Source organism: Pteronotus mesoamericanus, unplaced genomic scaffold (genome assembly GCF_021234165.1).
Source record: "Pteronotus mesoamericanus isolate MK-2021 breed Mesoamerican mustached bat unplaced genomic scaffold, CSHL_Meso_final contig_20, whole genome shotgun sequence".
NCBI lineage: Eukaryota > Metazoa > Chordata > Mammalia > Chiroptera > Mormoopidae > Pteronotus > Pteronotus mesoamericanus.
Window position 1 is genome coordinate 94,945,135 of NW_026555085.1, and position 23,210 is coordinate 94,968,344.

The 23,210-nt window shown below is 44.6% G+C and overlaps 1 protein-coding gene across 1 annotated transcript in view; it reads left to right on the forward strand.

Annotated features, from left to right (window-relative positions):
• The window catches only part of MTHFD1L (methylenetetrahydrofolate dehydrogenase (NADP+ dependent) 1 like), a 163,137-nt gene that overhangs the window by 138,253 nt on the left and 1,674 nt on the right, over nucleotides 1-23,210 (forward strand). Inside the window, exon 27 of the mRNA XM_054570112.1 lies at nucleotides 17,580-17,700. Within this exon, the coding sequence (XP_054426087.1) occupies nucleotides 17,580-17,669 (90 nt within the window). The 3' untranslated portion in view covers nucleotides 17,670-17,700. The remainder of the gene's footprint in view (nucleotides 1-17,579; nucleotides 17,701-23,210) is intronic.

Consider the following 23,210-nt stretch of genomic DNA (forward strand, 5'->3'; position numbering starts at 1 on the left):
AAGCTCTGATAAAGGATAAAGTGGTACTTGATGACGGTAAAATGAGGTGGCTACATATTTATTTAGTTTTGGATTTTGTTCTTTGGTGCCCTTAAATTTGGATATAAGAATACTAGAAAGCAATATGTTGTTTATAAGATAATCCATTTAGCTCAACACATGGAATTTGGCTTTGGTCTTAGTAGTTAACTTTGGTACCCAAAGCAATAACCTTTGATGCCCATTCTAGCCTTTCTATGGATACATTTGCATGTGTTTGCTACTTTTTGTGTGGTTATTAGGCAGTTTTGCATTATTCTAAGTTGTCTCGCAATATCATGAGATATGTGTCAAGTCACACTTAATGGAAGAATGTAGATTTTAAAATAAGTTGCAGTCATTTGTACAGTCTCAAGATACATATTTTAAAAGAATCAAAATATTTCCCGCTTGAATCTCTATTCCTATCTCAGCTTCATTTACTGCCTCATTTGTCATCTAAACAGTCTTTGTTCTTTCATCTTTCAAACGTGATTAATTGGTGTTGTGCAGCATAGCATAGGAGAGAGGCCGACTGTTTTGTAAGATGAGTAACCTAGTTAAACGCCCATCTTTCTTTTTTCTTTTATACTTTACCAACAAACATGTCTTATGCAGACGCAAGGGCGGTTTGCTTATTTCCCTGGTCAAAATGTTGTGCTTTTAGCATAGCATGTTTCCTTTCCATTAAGCTCGCCAAAAATAATATTGACAAATTCATGAAGTCTTCCATCTGATACTGTTGCAAACTTATGCAAATATATTTAAACAGTTAGGTGAACAGAATAATTAAACATCCAAATGTCAAGAATGGGGTGGGGGTAGCGATGCCAGCTGTCCTATTACATTATCTGGCCTCAAGTTGGAGTTAATGAAGAGTCTGAAACAATATCTTTAAAACCAAAGATCTGAAATGTGTTCTAGTTTTCCTTTTCAAGATGGCAATAATTTGAATAAAGCGCAGTGTAATATTGTAGCTGCTGCAGGGCGTTAGAAGAGCGTTTCTGGGAGTGTTCATTTTCGGTACATGCTACTTAGAATATTAAAAGGTATCCAGTATGTCTTTGTCATGAATCCTTCCACTGGGACCAGGCCGCTCCTGGACGAACTCACAGATTGAGAGTTTCTCCAAATGCATAATTAAATTGTTTGTCTTAGAAATGCACTCTTTTAAAGTCTTGAAAAATCAAAGAATGAAAATAAGGTTATTATTTTGGTAAAAATAGTCAGTTTGAGGAGTTGACTCTTAGGAAAAAAAAACAACAAACTCTGATTTCACTTAGAGAGTTTCGTTCCAAAGAAATTCACTTTTTATATCATAAATCTAAAATTTTTTAATTTTTTTCTCTTTATTCCATTTCTTAAATTCCTGATAATTTTTTTTCAAAGTGTTGAATTGTTTTAACTTCTTGGAAATAGGGGGTTTTTTTTTTCCCAGTTTAATGAAGATTGCTCTAATACTCACCATTGTTTTAAAAAAAAACCAAAAACTTAAAACATCAAACCAAATCATAGATTATAATTTTTCAAGGCAGCAAATGTCTGCTAATTTCCCAGGCCCGCCTCCCTCCTCCGTGCCACCACCTTCAAACTTCCAACTCCCTGTTCCAAAGGAAGGAAACACTCCCTGCCCCACCATCTGCGAATCAGTACTCGGGACCCCCCACCGCCCGTCTGCCCCCGCCGTCCCAGCCCTGACCCGTCACTGCGTCCAGCCAGCGGTGACTGTCCCTCCCGTCCTGAGGACAAGGCAAGGGCAAACCAGCACTCAGACTGTGCCTGGTCTTCAGCGTGAATTAATCAGCTGTCTCCCATAGAAAAAACTACCATTTGTTCAATTACAGGTATGTTAGCACGTATGAAATACAAAGCCATTTGAAAGCATAGCACTCAATTTATAGGAGCCTGTTTTCATGGTGAATCGATTCTGTCACTTGACAATTAACTTTCTGTTTCAAAAAGCAGTCTCTGTACTCTCGGCAGTGGATAGCATTGGGCTTTTACAACGTTTTGGCTTAAGAAGAAACACAGGAAAAATGGGTTGGTCTGTCAGTTGCTGGCACTTCCGAAGGGCCACCCCTGGAGTGCGTCCTTCTGGGGCGCTCAGTCCCTCCCAGCCCCCCAGACCTGGGTCCTCTCCAGGTTAGAGCTTCTCACCGTGTTCCCACAAAACCCCTCCAGTCCGCCTCTTACTTCTTCCATATTCAGCTCATTAAAGCAGGGTATGTGGGTCTTTAGAGTCCGTGATAAAAAAAGGATCAATTTGTTTATTGTAAAATCAAATTATTAGTTTAATGAGTTAAAAAGTAATCATTTTTGAACACATAAGTTCTGTTAGGTCCATAGCTAGTGGATACCAGCTTCTCACCTGATAGTGCTGAAAATAAGAGTGCGCTGAACTTAAATACAGGAAGGTGACTGCGTACACACGCACGTGTCTCCGTGTCCCCCTGCAGCGAGCTCTCAGACCCAGGGCCCTGCGCACACCCTGTGGGCCCTTCTTCTCCGGAACTGCAACATGGCGGCAGCCTGGCAGCTTCCACTGATCCTTTTCCTGCTGTGGCTGGCGTGCAGGCACCAGCCAGGCGTGTCCGGGGCCGCCTGTGGGCTTCTGGTGCCTGCAGACGGTGGATGGTCATTCTTGATTGTGCCTTTGTAGCTTTTCATGAGGCTCTAAGGGAGATCCAGGAGGACTTGAAAGTAGCATTTGAATAACAAGTTTATTCTCAGGCATGGCCACATAAAAGAGATGAGCAATGCTAAACAGATAACACAATTCTGGTCCACTCCATTGGCAACAGAGTAGACTTCTAGGTAAACAAACCGAACTAACAGCTAGAATGCAGATCTGATAACAGCCCTGTTGTGATGAAATCAAAAAATAACAGGAAAGTGTGTGCCGGTCCTCCTAGCCGCCGCAGCAGCGGCCCGCCTGCCTCGCCGCCTGAGGTAGAAAGGCCACGTTGTGATGTGGGGGCACTGAGGCCTTCTGTGCAGTGACCCAGAAAGAGGAACTTGAGCCAAGAGCTTATCTGTGATGGAGATGGAGACACCTCAAGGTTTTCCAGGAGCGCTTTTAACTTTTTGTTCTTGGACATGGTTGCTAATGCTGCCAGACCCCTCCAGTCCTGTTGCGTGTCCTCGGGGCTGCAGGCAGCGCCCGCGGGTCAGGTGCTTCCGGAACTGGGGGTCCGGTTACAGCACGCGTCTGCTTTCCAGCCCGCTCTCAGGCCTTCATTCTTTTTCAGGCTTTTCATGTTCTCATCCTCCACTCCCAGGAGGCTCCATATTCTGAGTAGACAGCCCAATTATTTTTTTCAAAAGTTAAAAAGAAATTGTTTAGCTTGATATGACTTGCATAGATTTTATTTTTTTAACTTAAAAATCATTTACGGGCAACCGAGGATAGCTACACTTGACAGTTTACATAAAAGCTAAAAATGTAAGAACGTGCCTACGTCGGTCAGAACGTCGCCGTTTTCCCCACGTGTGGCAGTGTCAGCAGTGATGCATTGGTGCGCAGGGTCTCCAGGGTCCTTAAGAAGAGTATCAGTACTTGTCCACAGCCCTGGTTCTTTTGAACTCAGCTCAGTGCCTTTGAAGCATTGATCATGGTATCCAGCTTTGATTCCTTTCCTGTGGACTTGTGCCAGGGTGCCTGATTTCATTAAATTTTTGGAAAGGACTAAAACTATGGTATGGTTTTATTGCGGTCCTTACATCAATCATCATTTGGGACTGTCCTGGTGAAAGATGAGGAATTCAGACGGGGAGGTGGGGGGAGGTCCAGCGGCTGGGGGATGGGTGGCAGTGAGTACCGGTTGCTTATTTAAGTTCAGCCACTTCCACCCCATGATTTTTCAGCTGTGGCTTCATTCCAAAGTGACAGCAGTCATAAGGCCCAAACCCGGGTCTATGGGGACCACACAATTTTTAATTAGGAGCTTTTTTTTTTTTTCAACAGGGAACCCCTAGCCCTGCAGGCTGTACAGGTACCTATCTATATGCTCATGGTCACGAACGAAAGAGCCACTCCCTTGCTGGCTCCATGGGCCAGGACTCTCGGATGCTGCCTGTCCGTAGCAAAAGCTAAACACAGGGTCCATAGAGTAGATTCTGGCTTCCTCTGTGCTTGTTCCGTTTACTACTCCTCCCCGTTGGCCAGATTCCCCATTACAGTGTTTTCTTTTTAAAGTCCTCTCCCCTGGATTTATAACTTTGATTTTTCACCATAGAAAAGCGCCCCCCTCCCATTATCGGCTAACCTGCTTTGCTAGAGCCACGTTCCGTCCTCCCCCAGCTCCAGTACTTCTTGTAAGCATCTCGTGTCCTTGGTTTTATTTAACTGCCTATCTAGGATCATTTCCCTGTTGAGGTCCCGCTGTCTGGCAACCCTGTCATCGCAAAGCCAGCTGGGGCCTCCGGACACCTGCCACACAATCCCACATGACAAAGGGTCAGGTCTGAGAAGACACTGGCAAGTGCTAGATCACCCCAACTGCCATCTCCAAGCTCTCAACTCTTAGATCCCTCCCCAGGCCCCGTAACGCGCAGAGCGTGCCCCGGGGCCGGTGTCGTCTCTGTCAGTCCCGGGAAAACACTGCGTCCTGGACATCGACGAGGAAGTGCTGCCCCTCCATCAGCACAGAGCACCTGTTCCGTGGTGGCTCTTAGTCGGCAGGAGGCAGCGTCATTCTTTCCGCCTTCAGGGGGCAATGGGTAGGCTTACCACCTCTGGCCCAAGTGAAACAGAAGGTTACACCCTTTGGTGCAAGACGAGGTCAACTCTAAGAGCGCGGGTATTTTCCCAGTCAAAGAAAATTACATTCAAAGGAAAACTTTTATCTAGAATTTACAAATTAGGTTTTATGAATTAGAATCTATGCAAATTTGAACTCTGTAGATTGAAATCTGTGAAGTAGAGCCTATGTTAAAAATAACATCACCTGGCGTCCTGCCACTTATGTTTAAATATCTCTTCAACTGAGAAGGCACACGTATCCCAGGTGAACGCCCTGGGCCTTTCCCTCTGGAATATGTATGTGTTGTTGAACCAGCGATTTTGGTTCAAACACCATCGCCATCCTCTCAGTTGACATCTGCACTTTACTACTTACAAAACTAGTGTCTTTAGGGAAAGTTGTGGATTTCCCACCGTCTTCTCCAGTTCTTCAGCTTTCTTGCTTTCCTTTAAACCCTTCTGTCTGTAGCATTGTCTTTTAGAACACAGGTCAACACACATTTTCTGTAAAGGGACAGGGGTAAATATTTTAAACTTCGCAAACCATCCAGTCTGTCCTCAGCTCTGCTATGGCAGAAGCAACCACAGACCATAAACCAACAAATGAGTATTGCAGTGTCCAATAAAACTTTATTCACAAAAACAGGTGGCTGCCCAACTTGGCACATGGACCATCATTTTCCAACCTTTGATTTAGAAGAAAAGAGCGATCCATGCAAGGTTATGTGTGGGTGATGAGCACGCAAAACTCTCAGGACCCCCTAACCTCTTTCCCAATGAGAGCAGTCTTTCCTTTCCCAGTGTCCCCAAGTCTGGTGGAATGAAGTGAAAAGAGCCAAGGACTCCGTCCCCTCCGGCAGCCAGCCAGGGCTGTTCCTTCCCCCCGTGGAAATCCCCGCTGACCGCTGGAGGGGAGGCAGCTGCTTGGGAGCCCCCGGCCGGCCCCAGGTCACTTTGAAGCCCCGCTCCAGGCCACCTTGCATCCAGTCTCTAACAGAGAATGAAATACATGTTTGTTGTCTCGCCACGTCTAAGCTTGAAATTACACTTTCATGCAAGTACCAGATTTACTTTTGGCATATAAAAAATTATATTGCAAAAGGTAGAATGGTTGTGGGGAAATGGGGATAGAAGGAGGAGGAAGTAAAAGTGGCATTTAGTCAAAAATGGGACACTGTCCCAAGCTGGGAGGCAGGTGATGCTGCTGGAATTGTTAGCTCTCGGACAAGGGCTTCTAATAGCGATACTTTGTATTGTTGATCTATAAGTGTATGAAGAATCCAGGCTTTATTGGCCTGGGCTCTGTGGGAAAACAGCTAACAGGCTGATGGTATCAGTCCATTGCAACATGCTAGAGAATTTCTCAGACGCTTGTCAGACGCCTGAGCCACGTACTTATTTGAGAATGTGCCATCATGGGAAGCTTTCATTCACCAAGGTCACTGAGAGGACGGCTGACAGAGGCACCCTGAACTTCAAATGGTTCTTGCTGCTTGTGTCAGTAGCAGAGCAATGCAGTGCGGAGCTGACTTGCCAAGAAAAAAAGTTCAGAGAAAACCGACTTGTTCTGATTGAGAAAAGCAGATAACTGAACAGTCACTAAAGGATCCTGTTTTTTTATTATTGTTTTTCATTTTATAAACTTAAATATAAAATGTGTGTTACCTTATTCCTATGTGTTGCTGCAACTCTATTTAGAAATTCTATATTAATCGACTTTATAAGTACAGAATTGCTTATGCCCCCTTTGAGGATTGTAAACATTTTTTACACCCAAAAGAAATGACACATTTATTTCACAATGTTATTATAATAAGTGAATGGAATTTTGGCTCTGGGTTTAAGAAAACTTTAATTTTTAACTCATAATTGTGCCATTGGTGCTTCTTTATTAACATATTTTTTTTTTATTCTTAGACTACTTATCTTAAAATCAGGTTCTGTCATTATATTTAATAATACCATGTTTCCAATAACCTTATTCTTTAGGTAGAGTGAGCGGCATAATAGTCACCTTTAAAATCTCCATCAGCCTATAAAATTCATATTTATAAAGTGACAATATCTCACCCAATGAGATATAACATTCTTACAAATAAATTGCATCCTGAAGGGGGAATAGCAGTAACCAGATTCACCCTTTTATTTGAAGCAACTAAAAAACTGGACAAAGTAATTTTACAAAATCACTCAGGACATTGGACACCAAGCAGCAAAGGACGCTGCTCCCTGGAGAACAGGAAGCGAGGTGAGCCCCACGCGGGCCCCCGCCTCTGCCTAGGCCCAGGCGCCTGGCGGCTGCCGCAGCAGGAGCCGGGCAGAGTCCCGCTGTCTCCCGGAGCTGGAAACATGGCGCTGGGACTTCAGGGCAACCAAGCAGCTGGAGTTTGCAGGGCAGATAGCAGAGCGGAGAGAGCTCCGAAGGTCTACCGGGGGTCCTCGCTGCATATTCAAGGGTGTCCTGGTCAGTGCGTGCCTGGGAAGGAACAGCCGGAAGCCAAGGAAAGGGTCATCCATAAGAATTAGAGGAACAGCACACGGCCCCGCACAGGGCCAGGAAGAAGTGCCGGTTTCCAAAACAAGAGTGAGAAACCTCAACATCAGGGGGCACCCGTTGGAGGGCTAAGAAGGGTCTTACCTCAGGAGGAAGGGAAAAAGTAATCCTAGACTGAACACAGCTCTGGTCCTCGCTCTGAAAAAAGATCACATTGTTTCCAAGTAACTAAATGGTGTCCCAGGACAAAGTATTAAAACATTTAAAACAATACAAAAATATCCAGAACTGTTCACAATAAATGTGTGATAGCCCGTCCAAAATTACCAGGCATGCAAACAAGTAGGAAAATACAATCAATAATCAGAAAATCCATGTAGCCGTCCAGCTCTCCCAACACCATTTGTTGAAGAGGCTATTATTGCTCCATTTTATGCTTCTGTCCCCTTTGTCAAATATTAGATGCCCATAGAGACCTGGGCTTATTTCTGGGCTTTCTATTCTGTTCCACTGGTCTATGGGTCTGTTCTTGTGCCAGTACCAGATTGTTCTGAGTATAGTGGCTTTGTAGTAGAGTTTGATGTCCGGTATTGTGATCCCTCCTACTTTGTGTTTCTTTCTCAAAATTGCTGAGGCTATTCGGGGTCATTTATGGTTCCATATAAATTTTTGAAATGTCTGTTCTATTTCTGTGAAACATGTCATTGGTATCTTAATAGGGATTGCGTTGAATCTATAAATTGCTTTGGGTAGTATGGACATTTTGATAATATTAATTCTTCCAATCCATGAGCACGGTATATGCTTCCATTTATTTTTGTCTTCCTTAATTTATTTCTTCAATGTTGTATAGTTTTCTGCATACAGGTCTTTTACGTCTTTGGTTAAATTTATGCCTAGGTACTTTATTTTTCTTCTTGCTATATCGAATGGTACTTTTTTTCTGATTTCTTCTTCTAGTTCATTGCTGGTGTACAAAAATGCCTTTGATTTCCTAATGTTGACTTTGTATCCTGCTGTTTTGCCAAATTCACTTATTAGGTTGAGGAGTTTTGCACCCCAATGTTCATAGCAGCACAATTTACAATAGCCAAGTGTTGGAAGCAACCTAAATGCCCATCAGTAGATGATTGGATCAAAAAGTTATGGTACATATACACAATGGAATACTACGCAGCAGAAAGAAAAAAAGAACTACTAAACTTCGCAACAGCATGGATGGAACTGGAGAGCATTATGCTAAGCGAAATAAGCCAGGGGGCGAAAGACAAATACCATATGATCTCACCTATAAGCGGAACCTAACCAACAATACAAAGATGCAAGGACAATAAGACCAGCAACACTGAAAGGAAATCAACAGAGACAAGGGTGGGGGGGTAGGGAAAACGAAGGGAAGGGGAAAGTCAAGGAACATATAGCAAGGACTCATGGACAAAACCAAAGGGGAAGAGCTGAGGGAGGGAGGGAGGGGGCAAGGGAAAGTGGTGGGGGGTAGGCAGAGACGAATGTATTTGAAAAAATAAATTAAAATCAAAAAAATAAATGCAAAAAATAAATATAAAAAATAAATTACTTATCCATTTCCCTTGATGTATAGAGAAAATGAAAAAAATAATAATCAGAAAATCCAATCAAAATTAACCCTTATAAGATACCAATGATAGAATTAGGAGATAGGGACGTTAAAACCGTTATTGCGACCATAATCCCTATGTTCAAGAAACTAGAGTAGAGACAAAGATGTAAAAAAGTAAAATCGACATTCTAGAGATGAAAACGGCAGCGTCCAAGATGAAAAAATACTCGGATTAACGGCGCGTTAGGTGCTGCAGAAGAGGTGAACTTGAAGACATAACAATAGGAACGATCCTAAATGGAACGGAAAAGGTCTGAGAGGAATGAGAGATCATCAGTGAATTTTCAGATGAGCTGCTTCTTCGGAAACCAGCATTACTTTACTGAAGTGGAGTTCCCACACAGTAAACATTATGAAATTGGTTTTTTTGCCGAAGCTCGTGGAGGTTCTCCTGGCAGGCCACTCCAGGGGTTCCAGCAGAGGACCCGCCTGTGCGGATCCGTCTGTGCTCTGCCCGGCCCAGGCCTCCTTTGGCCTGCCCAGGGAGAGCAGTTCTCGTTTCCAAAAGGCTGAAGCTCAGCTGGGAATCATCACTGTTTTTAGTTGATCATCACCCTCCTGGAGGTTTCTTTTCAAATAGTATATCTCCTCAGAGCGGTCCCTATTCGTTTGATACTTTAGGTCTTAATTATGGGGTTTCGCTTCAAATTTGATTGTCACAGGTAGGAACTACAGAAAGCGTGGCTGCAGAGCTATGGGAGGGTGGGGGAAGGAATTAAAAAGTGCAAATTGCCAGTTATAAAAACAGTGGCAGGGATGTAAAGTACAGCATAGGAAATACAGTCATAACAGTATAATAATTATATGGTATCAGACAGGTGCCAGACTTACCAGGGTGATCACTTTGTAAGTTACACAAATGTCTAATCACTCTGTTGTACCCCTGAAACTAATACAATATTGTACATCAACCGTAATTGAAAAATTATTTTTAAAAAATTGTGAAGCCAGAAAGATTAGGGGGGAATCCCATAAAACTAATAATGAACCCTTTTTTCTTATAAAAGCAGCATATAGAGAGAGATTAGATTTGCGTTCAAGTTTCCTTTTTCTGTTTATATCATAAACAACCGAAAACATACTTCCTATAGATAACTGTGGTTGTACCTTCTATAATAAAATAATAGTATCTATTGTATATTCAATACTAAACTACATTAGCTCCTTTTAATTTTGAAATAGACCTGATACTGCAGATGTATATATACTCAGACTGTTTGCAGATGCAGGCGCAAGGCTCAGCGAAGCGACTTAGGAGCACACGAGTGGGAAGGGGTGGGGCCCTTCTCAACACACGGCAGTCTTGACTGGGATACTGCTACCCCTACCTCAGTTACCACTTGGAGCCTTTGCACTCCTGGTACCCGCTGGCCTAGGAGAAGCCACACGACTGCCTCAAGCCTCTTCTGCACCTGTGGAGGGAGGGCAAGAGCCTCTCCTATCTCTCCTGTCTCTCGGGCCGGTGACAGGCTCCGCTTTGGTTACGTGACAAAACGAGGAACGGCGGGGAAGCACCTCCATAGCTGTCCCATGGAAATAGGGATGGGATGTGAACACCTCAATGCCCGTGTAGGTGTGGCCTTCTGTGTCTTTGTGGCAATGAGTGCAAATAAAGCCTGTGGGCGAGAGGGAACCCACCAGGTTGATCGACTTTACTTTAGAACTGACTGCCCTGGATTTTGCCAACCCCTTAAAGTTAGCTACCAGAGCAGATTTCAAACATAGTCATGGAATATTTTCCCTGAAATTTTTAAGTAAAACTGATATAGCTCTTAGGTTATTTCTGTGAAAAAATGATATTTACACTTTTAATATGGGAGTAAAGAATCCATGTCTCACAGCTGATCTTTAAAAATAGCAAGCCCAATATTTTTAAGGAAAAACTCTTGGCATTACTGTATGTGTATCATTTTGGAAAAATTTTTAAATGGTTCTAAGCTATTATTTATTTCTTGCTAACTTAACTATGGCTAGTTTTTTAAGATGCAGTTTGGAAAGATACTACCCCAAGTATAAACTGGGTAACATATTCTTAAATAAATGGTAAAGTTTAAAAGAAAGCAAGACAAAAATTGTGAAGTAAGTAAATTGACAGAGTCAAATGTTCATGAATACTGTAGCCGCGCTAGGAGTAGCTTGGGAGGGTGGGTCGATTCCCATCGCAAAGGCGGCTCATCGCAGCTCTTTGCAACCGGCAGCCCGGTGAGCGACCCTCCTCCCTGTGGGGCAGCGGCGCTAAGTGCTGGGGTGTGAGGGAGGCCGCGGGGTCAGCGGCTAGGGCCAGGCCTTGGGAGTCATCTGGTCTGCATTTCACTTCCAGCTCCCCACGTATTAGCCGTCTGATGTGGGGCACGTTATTACAGTTTCCATGTCTCATCTTTCTAGCTTGCAAAATGGGGAGAGTGGAACTGGAGTAACACCGACGTTGTGGCGTTGTGGGAATTACATGATGAGATGTAACGCATGCGGCGTGCTTAGCACGGTCCCAACAATGTTACTATTGGAGTTGCCGGGGCACCAAATTATTACTTTGGAAGTTGGTAAATAAAAGGAATTTTTAAAAAAATAAGGAGCCAGTAAAGACAACATTCTTTGTTGTGCTGGGTGTTCGGGCAGAGCAGGAAGCCCACGGACAAAGCCCACACCCGCAGGGCAGCAGAGAAGCCCCGCAGCTGCAGGACTCGGCCAGGCCTGAATGTGCCCTCTCTGGCCTTCCTGGTGCGGGCACAGGAAGGACATTGTCCGACTGCGTGAGGCCGCATGTGGCATTCCTGGTAGCCGCAGTGAAAGCAGACTGAGCGATGGCATCTTTACAATCAGAACAAATGAAGTGGAAAAAATTGTTGGAGGGAAAGGGCACTTGTGCATAGAAGCCTTTTAACTGAAAACTTAGTTCTTTATAATATTTGAATTCCTTAGCTTATGCTTGAAGCACTACAAGGAAGCAGCAGAACATCATTTCTTGTGTCTGCATCTGGCCAGTCACACCCTTCTGCTTCACATTTATAATTCTCTTTCCCCGTAAAAGAACGTCCTCTGATCTTTCACTTTGCAGAAGGCAGGCGTTGGCCTCGCATATCGGATGTGTTGGTGAGGGCTCTTGCTGACTCCCCACTCCCACAGTGTTCCCTTGTGGAGAAAGCAGCCCCTTTACCTATTTTAAATTTTAATCTCCCCAGTAATCACATTTCACAGTTGTACATGTGGAATTATCCAATTTCCATCCATAACTATATAGATACAAATGGTAAAGCCACCTTGCTTATAGAAATAGAAAATAATTACCTAGGCATTTGCACAAGAAATTGTTTACAGGGGTTGCCTCTGAGAAGCAGTAGGAAGGGCAGGGGACTTCTTACCTCTACTATTTTTTATTTCTATGTTGAAAATTTTTTTATCAATAAATTTTTTAAACTAATAGAAAAGTGAGTTATGGACAGGCTTCCTACCACTAAAAGAAATCATAGTTTCTTTTACAAAAGAAGAGAAATTACTTGCCCACACTTGCATTCAAGGCCACGGAAATAAATTAAAATCATCTGAGCTGATCAATACTGGCACAAAATGTGTGCACAAGAGGGCAATTTTTACAGTAATTGAACTGACTTTCCATCTCAGAAAGTCACAAGTTAAGAATTTTTTGTGTTCATTCATTTTATATAAAAAGCAAAGACTGGAAAAGATTTATTTTAAACTAAAAAGCTATGAAATGACCCAAATGTCCCAATGGTCTCCTTTCCTGGTCCTGGTCACCTCCGTGTCCCCCACTGTGAGCCCTTCACATAGGTGGCTGAGTTCAATGAAACGTCAGTGTGTCTTTCCACACAGTAACAGGCACCCAGTGGCCCCCAAGAGAAGTAACTGCTCTGAGGGGACACTGACACCCCCAAGCTACCCCGCTGTTCCTGGCCACTGGACAGAGGTCAGTGTTTGAATGCAGTCACAGCTGGGAGGGTGGCTGTGACCTAACCACCCAGGAAGGGATCCCAGAATGTCTGCCTCCACCAAGTCAGGCAGTTGGAAAAGCCAATGGTGGCCACACTATCTGTTATCATTACAATGATTTTTTCATACTTCTCTCTTAGTCACTTGATGTTTATGCTGGGCCATTTTTTCCTCTTGCATCTGCTTAGAGTAGCTTGTTTAATACTCTAAGTGACCATTAAAATATTGGGGGTTCCGTCCCTCACATCCAAAGGAAAAGGGAAAAGAAGAAATAAAGAAAAACCCAATCCTCAGTTTTCTTCTTCCTTCTCAATTTTCTAACGTCTTCTGCTTTAATCATCTACTTTATTTTTAGTAACTTTCTGTTGTTGTTTTAGAGAGAGAGAGAAACTTTGATTTGTTGTTTCACTTACTGATGCATTCATTGGTTGGTTCTTGTGCATGCCCTGACCAGGGATCAAACCGGCAACCTTGGCCTATGGGGACAACACTTCAACCAACTGAGCTACCTGGCCAGGGACTACTTACCTACTTTAAAAAGTGTTTATTGAAGGTCTAATGTTGCAAGCACTGTATGTATGCATGATCTTAGCCAGAAGGCCAAGAAGCAATGGGTAATAAAATCTTTAATTTTTTGTTATTATTAAAAAGAAAATCTTTTTATTTAAGCTATATCATAACATTATTAACCATTACAGTCTTGTTGGTTCTGAAGTTTTTGAAATGAGATGATATGTATCAGCTGTGTTCACTCATCTACTAGAGGAGGGAAGAAATGTACGAAAGAGATTCCACCTCCGACCATTAACTGTAGGAACAAAATAGATGTGAGTGAATGTGCTTATTTCTCTGCTGAACCAAAACAAAACTAGATGATTTATTCAATAGGAAAAGGAAATAGATTTAGGAAGTCAGGAAAAAATAATTTCACAAACACAACAAAATTAACTACAACAATGTTTTGGTTAAGTAGAAATTATGATTCTACATGAAATAATTTTTAATAATTTTTCCACTCATGCCAAAGAATATTCTGCTATCACTTCTAATGACTACTTTTAAGTCTCTGAATATTTTCTCTTTACTAGTTTCTTATTAATTTTTTAATATTTCAATTACAGTTGACACATCATATTAGTTTCAGGTGTACAACATAGTGATTAGACATTTACTAGTTTTAATGTATGTTTAAAGGTTACTCATAGAACTCACCATTTCTACAAAATAAGCTTAACTTGAAATCAGTAAAGATTTGGAAGATTCATTGCACTTAAAACGAGGGTCACAAAGGGCAAGAGCCCATGTTTTTCAGCCTTTATAAAAGAATCCATTAATGCAGCGTGACAGGCCAGGACAATTTAGTGGCTCCCTCGTTATTTTAAGCAGAAGGCTGCCTCAGAGGGCGCACAAATAAAGTCGACATAGATCACCACTGACCCCAGGCGTGGGCTAGAGGTCAACTCCTGAGGGCTATCCAAATTCTTCTTTCTTATAGTGCTGCCCTGACTCTCGTCTGGAGGCTACAATCCTTTGATACCAGTTTTTTAAAAAGATTTTATTTATTTATCTTTAGAGAAGGGAAAGGAGGGAGAAAAACATCAATGTGTGGTTGCCTCCCGCATGCCCCCTGCTGGGGGCCTGGCCTGTGACCCAGCCATGTGTCCTGACTAGGAATCGAACCAGCTACCCTTTGGTTCGCAAGCCAGCACTCAGTCCACTGAGCCACACCAGCTCTTGATGCAAATGTATTTGGTCTTGTTAACATAATTCCATATTGTGTGCGCTCAGCAGTTCTATGTGTTTTATTTTAAGAGCAGACCTACTGCAGGTGACTCTGTCCACAGGGCAGGGAGTCCCTCAGCTCTGCAGACTCTGGGCTTTCTTGTCTGATGTCACTGATCCCAAGTAAGCTGTCCTGATTCTGGGAAGTGGTGATTGTGTCCTTGGAAAGGAACATGGGAATCTTCTGATTAGCCTCATTTTCCCCCGTAAGTTGAAAATAGAGGAAAGACATTTCAGACTTCCGGGCATTTAATGTTTTGGCTATTTTTAGCTCCCATTTCTGGGACAGAATCGGGGTGCCCAGATGATGCAGGCTCTGAGCCACTGCGGCCAGTAAGTCAACTTCAGGAGCCACACTGGTCACCCCCACCTTTGTCCCTCTTGGTCTTGCATCAGGTGAAAGATCATTTCCGTGTCTACAAAAACAGTGTGTAAACAAAGCAGACGATGCGGCTGTATTCTCCACAGTAGAAGCTTCCACCGTAGCTTTCTTCAGAGGAGCCCAAATACACTACCTTTGGGGTTCTTCCTGGGTTTTCTCACCTCACGTGGATTTAGACCGAACCTGCCTCAGACTGAATCCCTCCTTGGAGTTGCAGTCTCAGAAAACAGCAGCCATAAAATCTGGGTAACGCTCTGACGAGTTGATTTATGCGCTGGGGTGGTAGCTGAACGTAATCATCCCTTTCTTTCTCTTAAACTGTAAAATGCTCGTTCCTTTTTCCAAATCTGTTAGCCCCACACAGATTATAGAGGCATCTTAAAAGGCCCACAGCAGGATGCAGTCAGACAGGAAGATTGCTGTAGAGTACCTGGGTGTGGGTTGTACCCAGTCAATGGGGAAGAAGCTATGAACAGCCCCAACGCAGTGTCCCTTGTGTTTGGTGTCCTCGTGCCAAAGCAGTAAGCCCAGGTTTCTCTCCAGGATCTCCCCAGATGTGTGCAGCATCTGGGCAAGCAGGGAAAAATGTCTCCCCTGCTGGGAACAGAAGCTTCAGGAGGATAAGTAGCCATTGCACACCTGCAATTTTAAAATACAGCAAGTCCCCACCTACAAGCAGGTTGTGCACTGCAACTTTATTTGGAGTGAGTTGCTTGAAACCCAAAGCACATTTTCCCAAAGCTGTGTTATAGATGGTGCCTATATTCCAGGCAGGTCCCAGAAGCCTTTTTAGCTCGTAATATATCTAAAGAACAGTCCCGTGCAGTTAGCAAGACAGGAGCTAGCCGCCATATATCACAATGTTTTATGCGTCCGGCACGTGGAGAGCAGGCCCCATTGCTGTCCTTGCTTAGGCTGCCTGGCCCAGGTGGTCACTGGGGCCTGCACGTGCACAAGACCCCTCCGCCGTCGACCCTCCTCTCCCGGTGCTGATGGGAATGGGCGTGGGCAGGGGTGGGGGTCCGGGGCATCCGGGCCCCGGTTGACTGAGCCTGTTCTCATACTGGAAGGAGCACACAGCTCACAGGCGGACTTGCCAAAATCGCAGGCTCCGATGCGGCAGGCCTGGTCGGGCTCTGAGGTTCGAATTTCCCACAGCTCCCAGGGATGCCATCGCTACTGGCCCACAGATCCCAGTCTGAGTAGCAAGAATCGGTCAACGTCACAAGGGCAGGAGCGGGTGGCGGAGAGAGAAACCCAGAGCCCCTGCAGAAAGGAAGTGGGGAGTGGGAGACGGAGGCCTCTCCTGCTTCCGTTTTGGCTGCACACCTTTGGTGAGGTGGGAGGGAGCGGGCAGACCCTGGAGGCCACGGAGTGCAGGTGTGGTGCAGCTTCCCCTGCCAGCGCTCTGGCCCGGCAGGCAGACGCTTGACCAACGGCCCTCACCCTCCAAAGAGCCGCGCTGCGCAGAACCCCAGGTGTCTTTCCTCGGAAGGAGGGGATGCAGTGCTTTCCGAGCGCCCTTTGTATGAAAAGTGCGTGTGAAAGCACAGCGGCCAGTACGCAAGGCGATAACGAAGGGGTCATCCAGGAGCCTCAGCATCTAGATCCTAGACCAGTGTCTTGGCGTAAAGGGGGAAATCAAGACTCTTCCTGGCACACCCAGCGTTTCTGGTGCAGGTGGTCACAGTGCAGCAAAGCAGTGAGGGCCATGGGCCCCGTTGAATCCTGTTTGCACCACTAACTAGCTATGTCCTTGAGCGCACGCCTTTGTGCCTAAATGTCCATTGTCCTCATCAATGAAGCGGGGCTAAAATTCATACTCACGTCTTAGGGTGGGGGGACTGAAGTTACCCATGAAGGGGTCATAAAGGGCCCCAACTGTGGTCACTAAATGAGTCATCTGAGACCGCAGGCATGGAGTCAGATTTCCAGATTTGCTGCTTATTACCTGTGTGGCTTCAGGCAAGTGACTTAACGTCTTTAAACTTCTGTTTCCTCCTGTGTTACACAGTGCATAATAAAGGTCTCTATCTCATATGTTGTTGGGAGGACAAAATAAGTAAGGAACTCAGCACAGCGCCGTGCCCAGAGTAGCTCTCGGTAAACATCAGTTCTTGTTACTAAGGTGGGCCAGAGCCATCGCTCCCCGGGACACGGGAATTTGTGAGCTGTGCTCCAAGAGTTTTACAAAAATGGGTCTCGGGCGCCGTAGCTGTGGGTAAGGAGGAGGCCATCGTCCACTCACACCCGCTGGCCCGGTCGGCCGGACGGGCTTACCCCTGCATTAAGATTTGATTTAGAAAAAAAGGGTTTGGAAATCACTGTTGGGGCTACAGTGGGCTATGGGACTATGTGGGGGGAGTAAATGGTCTCAATTTTCAAAAAGTTGACATTTGCCTTTTTTAATTTCCTTAAAGGTTGAACTAGGAGACAGTGAATTTAGAGAGAGGGCTCGTGTATGTGTAACTTGAGGTAGATAAAGCTGCACCGGATTGTATAGTTAATTATGTCGTTAGAGCACAGTGGTCACGTGGCAGCGTTTGCGGACGTATAATGCCTGTGTTTTCTCCGCCAGATGAGCACCATGCCCGGACTGCCCACGCGGCCCTGCTTCTACGACATAGACCTCGATACGGAAACAGAGCAAGTGAAAGGCTTGTTCTAAACGAACGAGACTTTCACAGGACCTGATTCAGGTAGGCTGTTGTGCTTTTTCACTTTTTCTTTCTTTCTTTTTCGAAATCTATTTTAGTTCCCCTCACCCCAATAGTGATGACAAAAATGGTCTGAAAGTAATTTCCTGACTTGGTTACTATGAATCCCATCCTGTTCCCAGGCTATGACTTGAGAGTCACTGTGGGGTGTGGCTCTGCGGTTAGACAGTCTGGACACAAGCTCTTGGCGAAAGTCAAATCGTATTATCTGTGGCTGTAGATTTGTTTAAGGCATCTCCTTTCATAACAGCGGAACCCTGTAAACTCATTATTCTTTTTCCAGAACTAAAACTAGTATCTGCTAGTTATTTTAAAGGGTTAAACATACCACATAGTTTTTGTTTACGGAGTTAGAATCATGTGCTAGAAGACTCTTGGTGTATTTGTTTTCTAGGGCTGCTGTAAAAATATCACTGCTGCGTGGCTTAAAACAACAGAAATTTATCCTCCCCTAATGCCGGAGGCCAGAAGTCCCAAGTCAAGGGCTCAGCTGGGCCCTGCACCCTCTGGGACCCTGGTACGGTCTTCCCATGGCTCCTGCCCAGCGTCTGGTGTTTGCCCTCAGTCCCTGACCTTCCTCAGTTTACAGCTGCATTGCTCTGTCTCTGCCTCCACGGCCAAAGAGCCCCGTCCCTGTGCGTCTGTCTGCACACATCGTTCTCGTCTTACAAGGACACCAGCCATGTTGAATTAGGCATCCCCCGTATTGACCTTATCTTAATTACATCTGCAAAGACCCTGTTTCCACGTAAGGTCACTGTCAGAGGTAATAGGGGTCAAGACTTCAGTATATCTTTTGCGGGACGCCATTCGACCCGTAACGTTCATTCGACTTTAGCGCAGTGGGTGGATTACGCTTTCATGCTACTGGAAAGATGCATAAAGATGGGACATTTCATTCGGAGGGCCCTGGGAGCACAGACAGGACAGAGCAGCAGACATCAGACCCCTTGATGGCTCACTGTCCGCAATTTCAGAAGACTGGGCTTCACGTGGAGCTGGCACGGCTGCCCGCAGCTGGGGCCCCTGCGTCTCACCCACGTCTACCCCTCAGTCCAGCAGCCACGCCTGCTCGTTTCTTTCCTCACTTCCCATCATGAAGAAAAATGACCACCCTCCCAGCCCCCCTCCCTGGAAAACTCCACATCAGAAGTTTCAAAGGCTCAGAGCTGCGTTTCCCCATCCCATATATCAAACATGTCCTCACCATATTCTCAAGACACATCCCTTCCCCCAAAGCACCCCCAGTTCCTTCTCCCCACTCGCGCCTGTTCCGTTCCTTAGCCCTGCACCCTCCCTCTCGCCAGCATGTCCTACCCCTTCCAGATGAGTGTGTCTGACCTGAAGGCCCTCCTTGCCCGTTGTCGGGAGTCATGGCCCTAAGCCAGGCACACAGGGTCCTCGCTTTTACTTGTTTCACCACCAGTAGTCAACGTGGGGAGATTTTTTTTGTTTCGTAAATATTTGTTCCTAAAACACCAAAGACCTGGGCCATGATGAGAAAGGTAAGGGACCCCGTATGTAAAACTACATTAACACAGGTATGGCATTGTTTGGTTCACGCTGTGTTTGGTGTTTCATGTTTCATGTTGCCTGTATGGTTTGTTGTTTTTTTGTTTTGTTTTGTTTTGTTTTGTTTTGTTTTGGCTGAGGAATAGAAGCTGTATTTAGTTTTAACCACAACCACATTTCATCTCTGTCATTTCTGGGGAAAAAAAACTCCAGAAAAATGAACTAAAAGAGACTTTTTCTTTTTTTTAACAAAAGGGCCTATATACTTGAGCTTCGATAGCAGTGTTATTTGGCTTGTTTGGTAAGATTGTGTGTGTGTTTGCATGTGAGAGAGAATACCGTGCCTTTCCCAACATCTTGGGAATCTAACAATATCAATTCCCTGAAACTGAAAATTGACCCCTGTCCTGACTAATCTTCCTGATCATGTCAAGGACCCATTATGCTCCATTTCTGCCATTCGTCATTTTCTCCAGAACAAGTGTGTCTACTCCTTTCCTCTCTCACTTGGGTAGTAGTTAGTTTTTCAGCCATTTGGTCCGTTTTCATTTTCTTTCCAAGTTGGTCATATAAACCCAATTATACCTTAATTATTGCATTTCAGACTCGGGGAATGCCAAGGGTCTCATCCTTAGCTTTACTGTCATGTACACATAAGTCCTTACGTTCATGTTTCCCAACCAGTCTTCCGCTGGATTCTACTTAAACACTGAGCGGGGCTGGGAGTGAGGGACCTGGCCTGCGGCGGAGACCTCCAATGCACCAGGCACTGCGCTCCGCACCTCGCACGGTGCTCACGGCACTGCTGGGAGGCAGGTGCCATCCCACAAGGTTGGGTCCTTGCTCTGTGGCCGCTGAGAGGAGGCGGGTGAGGGATGGCCCGATCCAGGGGCTCCAGAGCGGTCTTCCATGGCTCAGCCCGCCTCTCGTCACTTTGCTGCCCCTGTCGCGTGTCATGCCGGCCTCCGCCCAGAGAGGTGCGTAGGATGTTCATTTCAGAGCTGTGAACACTTCGGCCTAGAGAGGTCGATGACATGCTCAAGTTGCACAGCTAATAAGTACAAAACCCAGATCTGCTTCCTCTCAGTCTCACCCCATCCTTTAAGTTCCAAACCAGAGGGTGGCCTTTTCATTTCCATCATGGGGTAAATGGACTTCAGCCCTTCCTGGAACACGATAACCAGCTATTCGAACAGACCCATAATTTGGGGATAACCAGGTGATTTTTTTTTTACCACAAAAGATAATTATTTGGGTATTAAAAGCTATGACTTTGTCAAAATCCTTTATAGTCAAAGTATAAGAGGGCTATCTCTTACTTAACTCTGTCATTGGATGGCACTTTCCCACTCACTTATCCAAGGCTTTTTGCTTCTTTGTGAGCTGCCAAATCTTGGTCGAGGCTTGGTGGGCAGTGTTTCAATATCCATCACTTGACCTTGCTTAAACAATTGAAAGTGGATCCGGTGTCATAAGATTAAAACCACGGTACAAAGCAAACATTCCTTCTCAGGGACTCCTCAATACAATGATTCCGCAAACATTCTTTCTGTTTCCTGTGGCCTCTCACATATGGCCGTCAGGGGCCACGTCCACCAACGGTCAAAGGTCTGTGGCTATTAAAAATGCATATAAAAATAAAAATGTTCAAGCTTGGATGACAGTCCCCTTGGACAAATTTGGGCACCAGAAGAGGAAATGTCCGGTCGGGCGCTTCACTCACAATAGTGGTCAGACTGCCGAGAGCTCTGTACTCTCAGCGGGACACGTCACAGGCATGTCCCATGTGGAAGACTGCACTCAGTCGGCGATGGCTTCCTTTCCTTCCGCATCGCCTCCTTCCTGCTTCCCTCACCCTCTAGGAAATGGTGTGAGACTCAGTACGAGCAGGAGAAGCCAGGAAATCCCCAGACCCTGAGCTCTTGCTCCTTCTTTCCGAGGCTTCCCTGTCGTGCATTCACTATTGTTACGGTCAGGGCATGATTCATTCTTTTGGATGTCACCAAATAGAACTAATTAAAATCAGGTGTTTGTCCCAATGAAACTGATCCTGCAACTGGACTGCTCAGTCCTTTGTCTGAAGATGACTGGGTTGAGGGAGGGTGGTTCTTTCCACCGCTGCGGGTCTCTCGTTCTGAACCTTCATCGTATTTCTGAGCCTTGGCAGGATGCGAATGAACACAATAAACTCTGGCAGATTTCCTGAAGAATTCAGATACTCTACTTTGTTCTCATATGCAAAGTTGTGTTTAGTACAGAATCAGGTTGATTCTGGTCCTGCTACCCATGTTGGTTACTTACCCTAGAGTTGTTTTTCTTGAATTGCACATGAGAAAACTAGTATAATACCAGCTCATTCTTCCCTAAACTGCCTCTAGAACAGAAATTTTCAGTGATATTTCATAATCATCGATTGATCTACAGTATGGTGGTTGCCTGCAGCCCTTCTGGGAGCAGGGCCTCTTATCCCCAAGTTGCAAGCCATGGGGTTTTGGGGTTCCTTGGGGGAACGCCTGGGCTCTGTGGTTTTGGTCTTGAAACTTTCTCTTTTCAAAGAGCAGCTCAAAAATCGTTCCCTGCTGCTCCAAGGCCCGGGACCTCGGTTCACTGCCACGCCGCCCTTGCAGGAGAGCATGTCCCTCTTCTGCCCCGTGTCAAGGCAGGAGTCAAAACAGGCTGGAGGCCCAAGTGACTTCAATAAGTGATAGTAATAACTCAGTCTAGCAGTGGCATTTTTAACATCTCATTGACATCTAAAAGATAGTAATAAGTGACTCTTTCTCAACTAAAATGGAATGTTTTGAAGCTTAGCAGTTCCGACATTACTAATTTCCTTTTAAAGATAGTTTTTCTGGACACTTTTTTAGGAGTTGGGGAGAAACTAATTGTCTTATTTAAAAAAAAAAAAAACCCATAAGGGCAGGAAAATAATAAATATTTCAGAAAACTCAGGCTAGAATTTTTCTAGTAAGTAAACCTATACATCAGAAATAGAAGAAATTGTCAACAAAAACATCAGAAGACATTCCTTTATGGCATTAGTTAAAATCTACTACTAGGTTAAGAAAAATGAGAACCTGTAAAGTAAGGGGAAAGTTTTAACCAAGTGCTATGAACTTGAAATTCTTTCCACTGCAAAAGACATTTTACCTGAATTGAAATTGATGAAAAAGTGTACCCAGTGCCTACCATGCAGCTTCACTAATAAGAGAAATAGACTAACTCTCCTTGATTCAAAGCACATCTCAGAAGAATGTCATGATGAACCTCATGATATAAATGACTCTAAATTATTCACTTTTGCCCTGGCCAGTGTGGCTCAGTTTGTTGGAGCATCTTCCCATAAACCAAAAGGTCATGGATTCGATTCCCGGTCAGGGCACATGCCTAGGTTGTGGGTCCCCAGTGGGGGCACATATGAGAGGCAACTGATCTATGTTCCTCTCTCCCCTCCCCGCCCTTCTCCTGTCTTCTAAAAATCAATAAGCATGTCCTTGAGTGGGGATTAAAAAAAATTTTTAATTATTCACTTTTCAGGTTTAAAACAGTCACCATCAACTTTACCAATACTGTTGAGGTTAACTTTTTGTTTTTATTTTAAAGTCACTTTGGTAGCATATTTAACTTCAACCTCTGTTATTCAACAATGAGAACCAATAAATTATTATCCTTAGCAAAGGGAAGACAAGAGTCAAGCGTTATTACTAATACTATAAGGGTAATAGAATGAATTTTTCTTTGTTTAACGAAGAGGAGAGAGCTAACTCTCCCATCCCCTAATGGCATATATATCCTCTGTAACAAATTACTGGGTGGCTCAAAACACCAAACATTTATTCTTTCACACTTTTAGAGGCTACAAGTCTGGAGTCAGAATTAGTAGCCTGAAATCAGGTAGGGATGAGGCCCCACTCCCTCCTACTCTAAAATCCACCCCTCGCCTCCTCCAGCTCCTGGTGGCCACCAGAATTTCTTGGCCT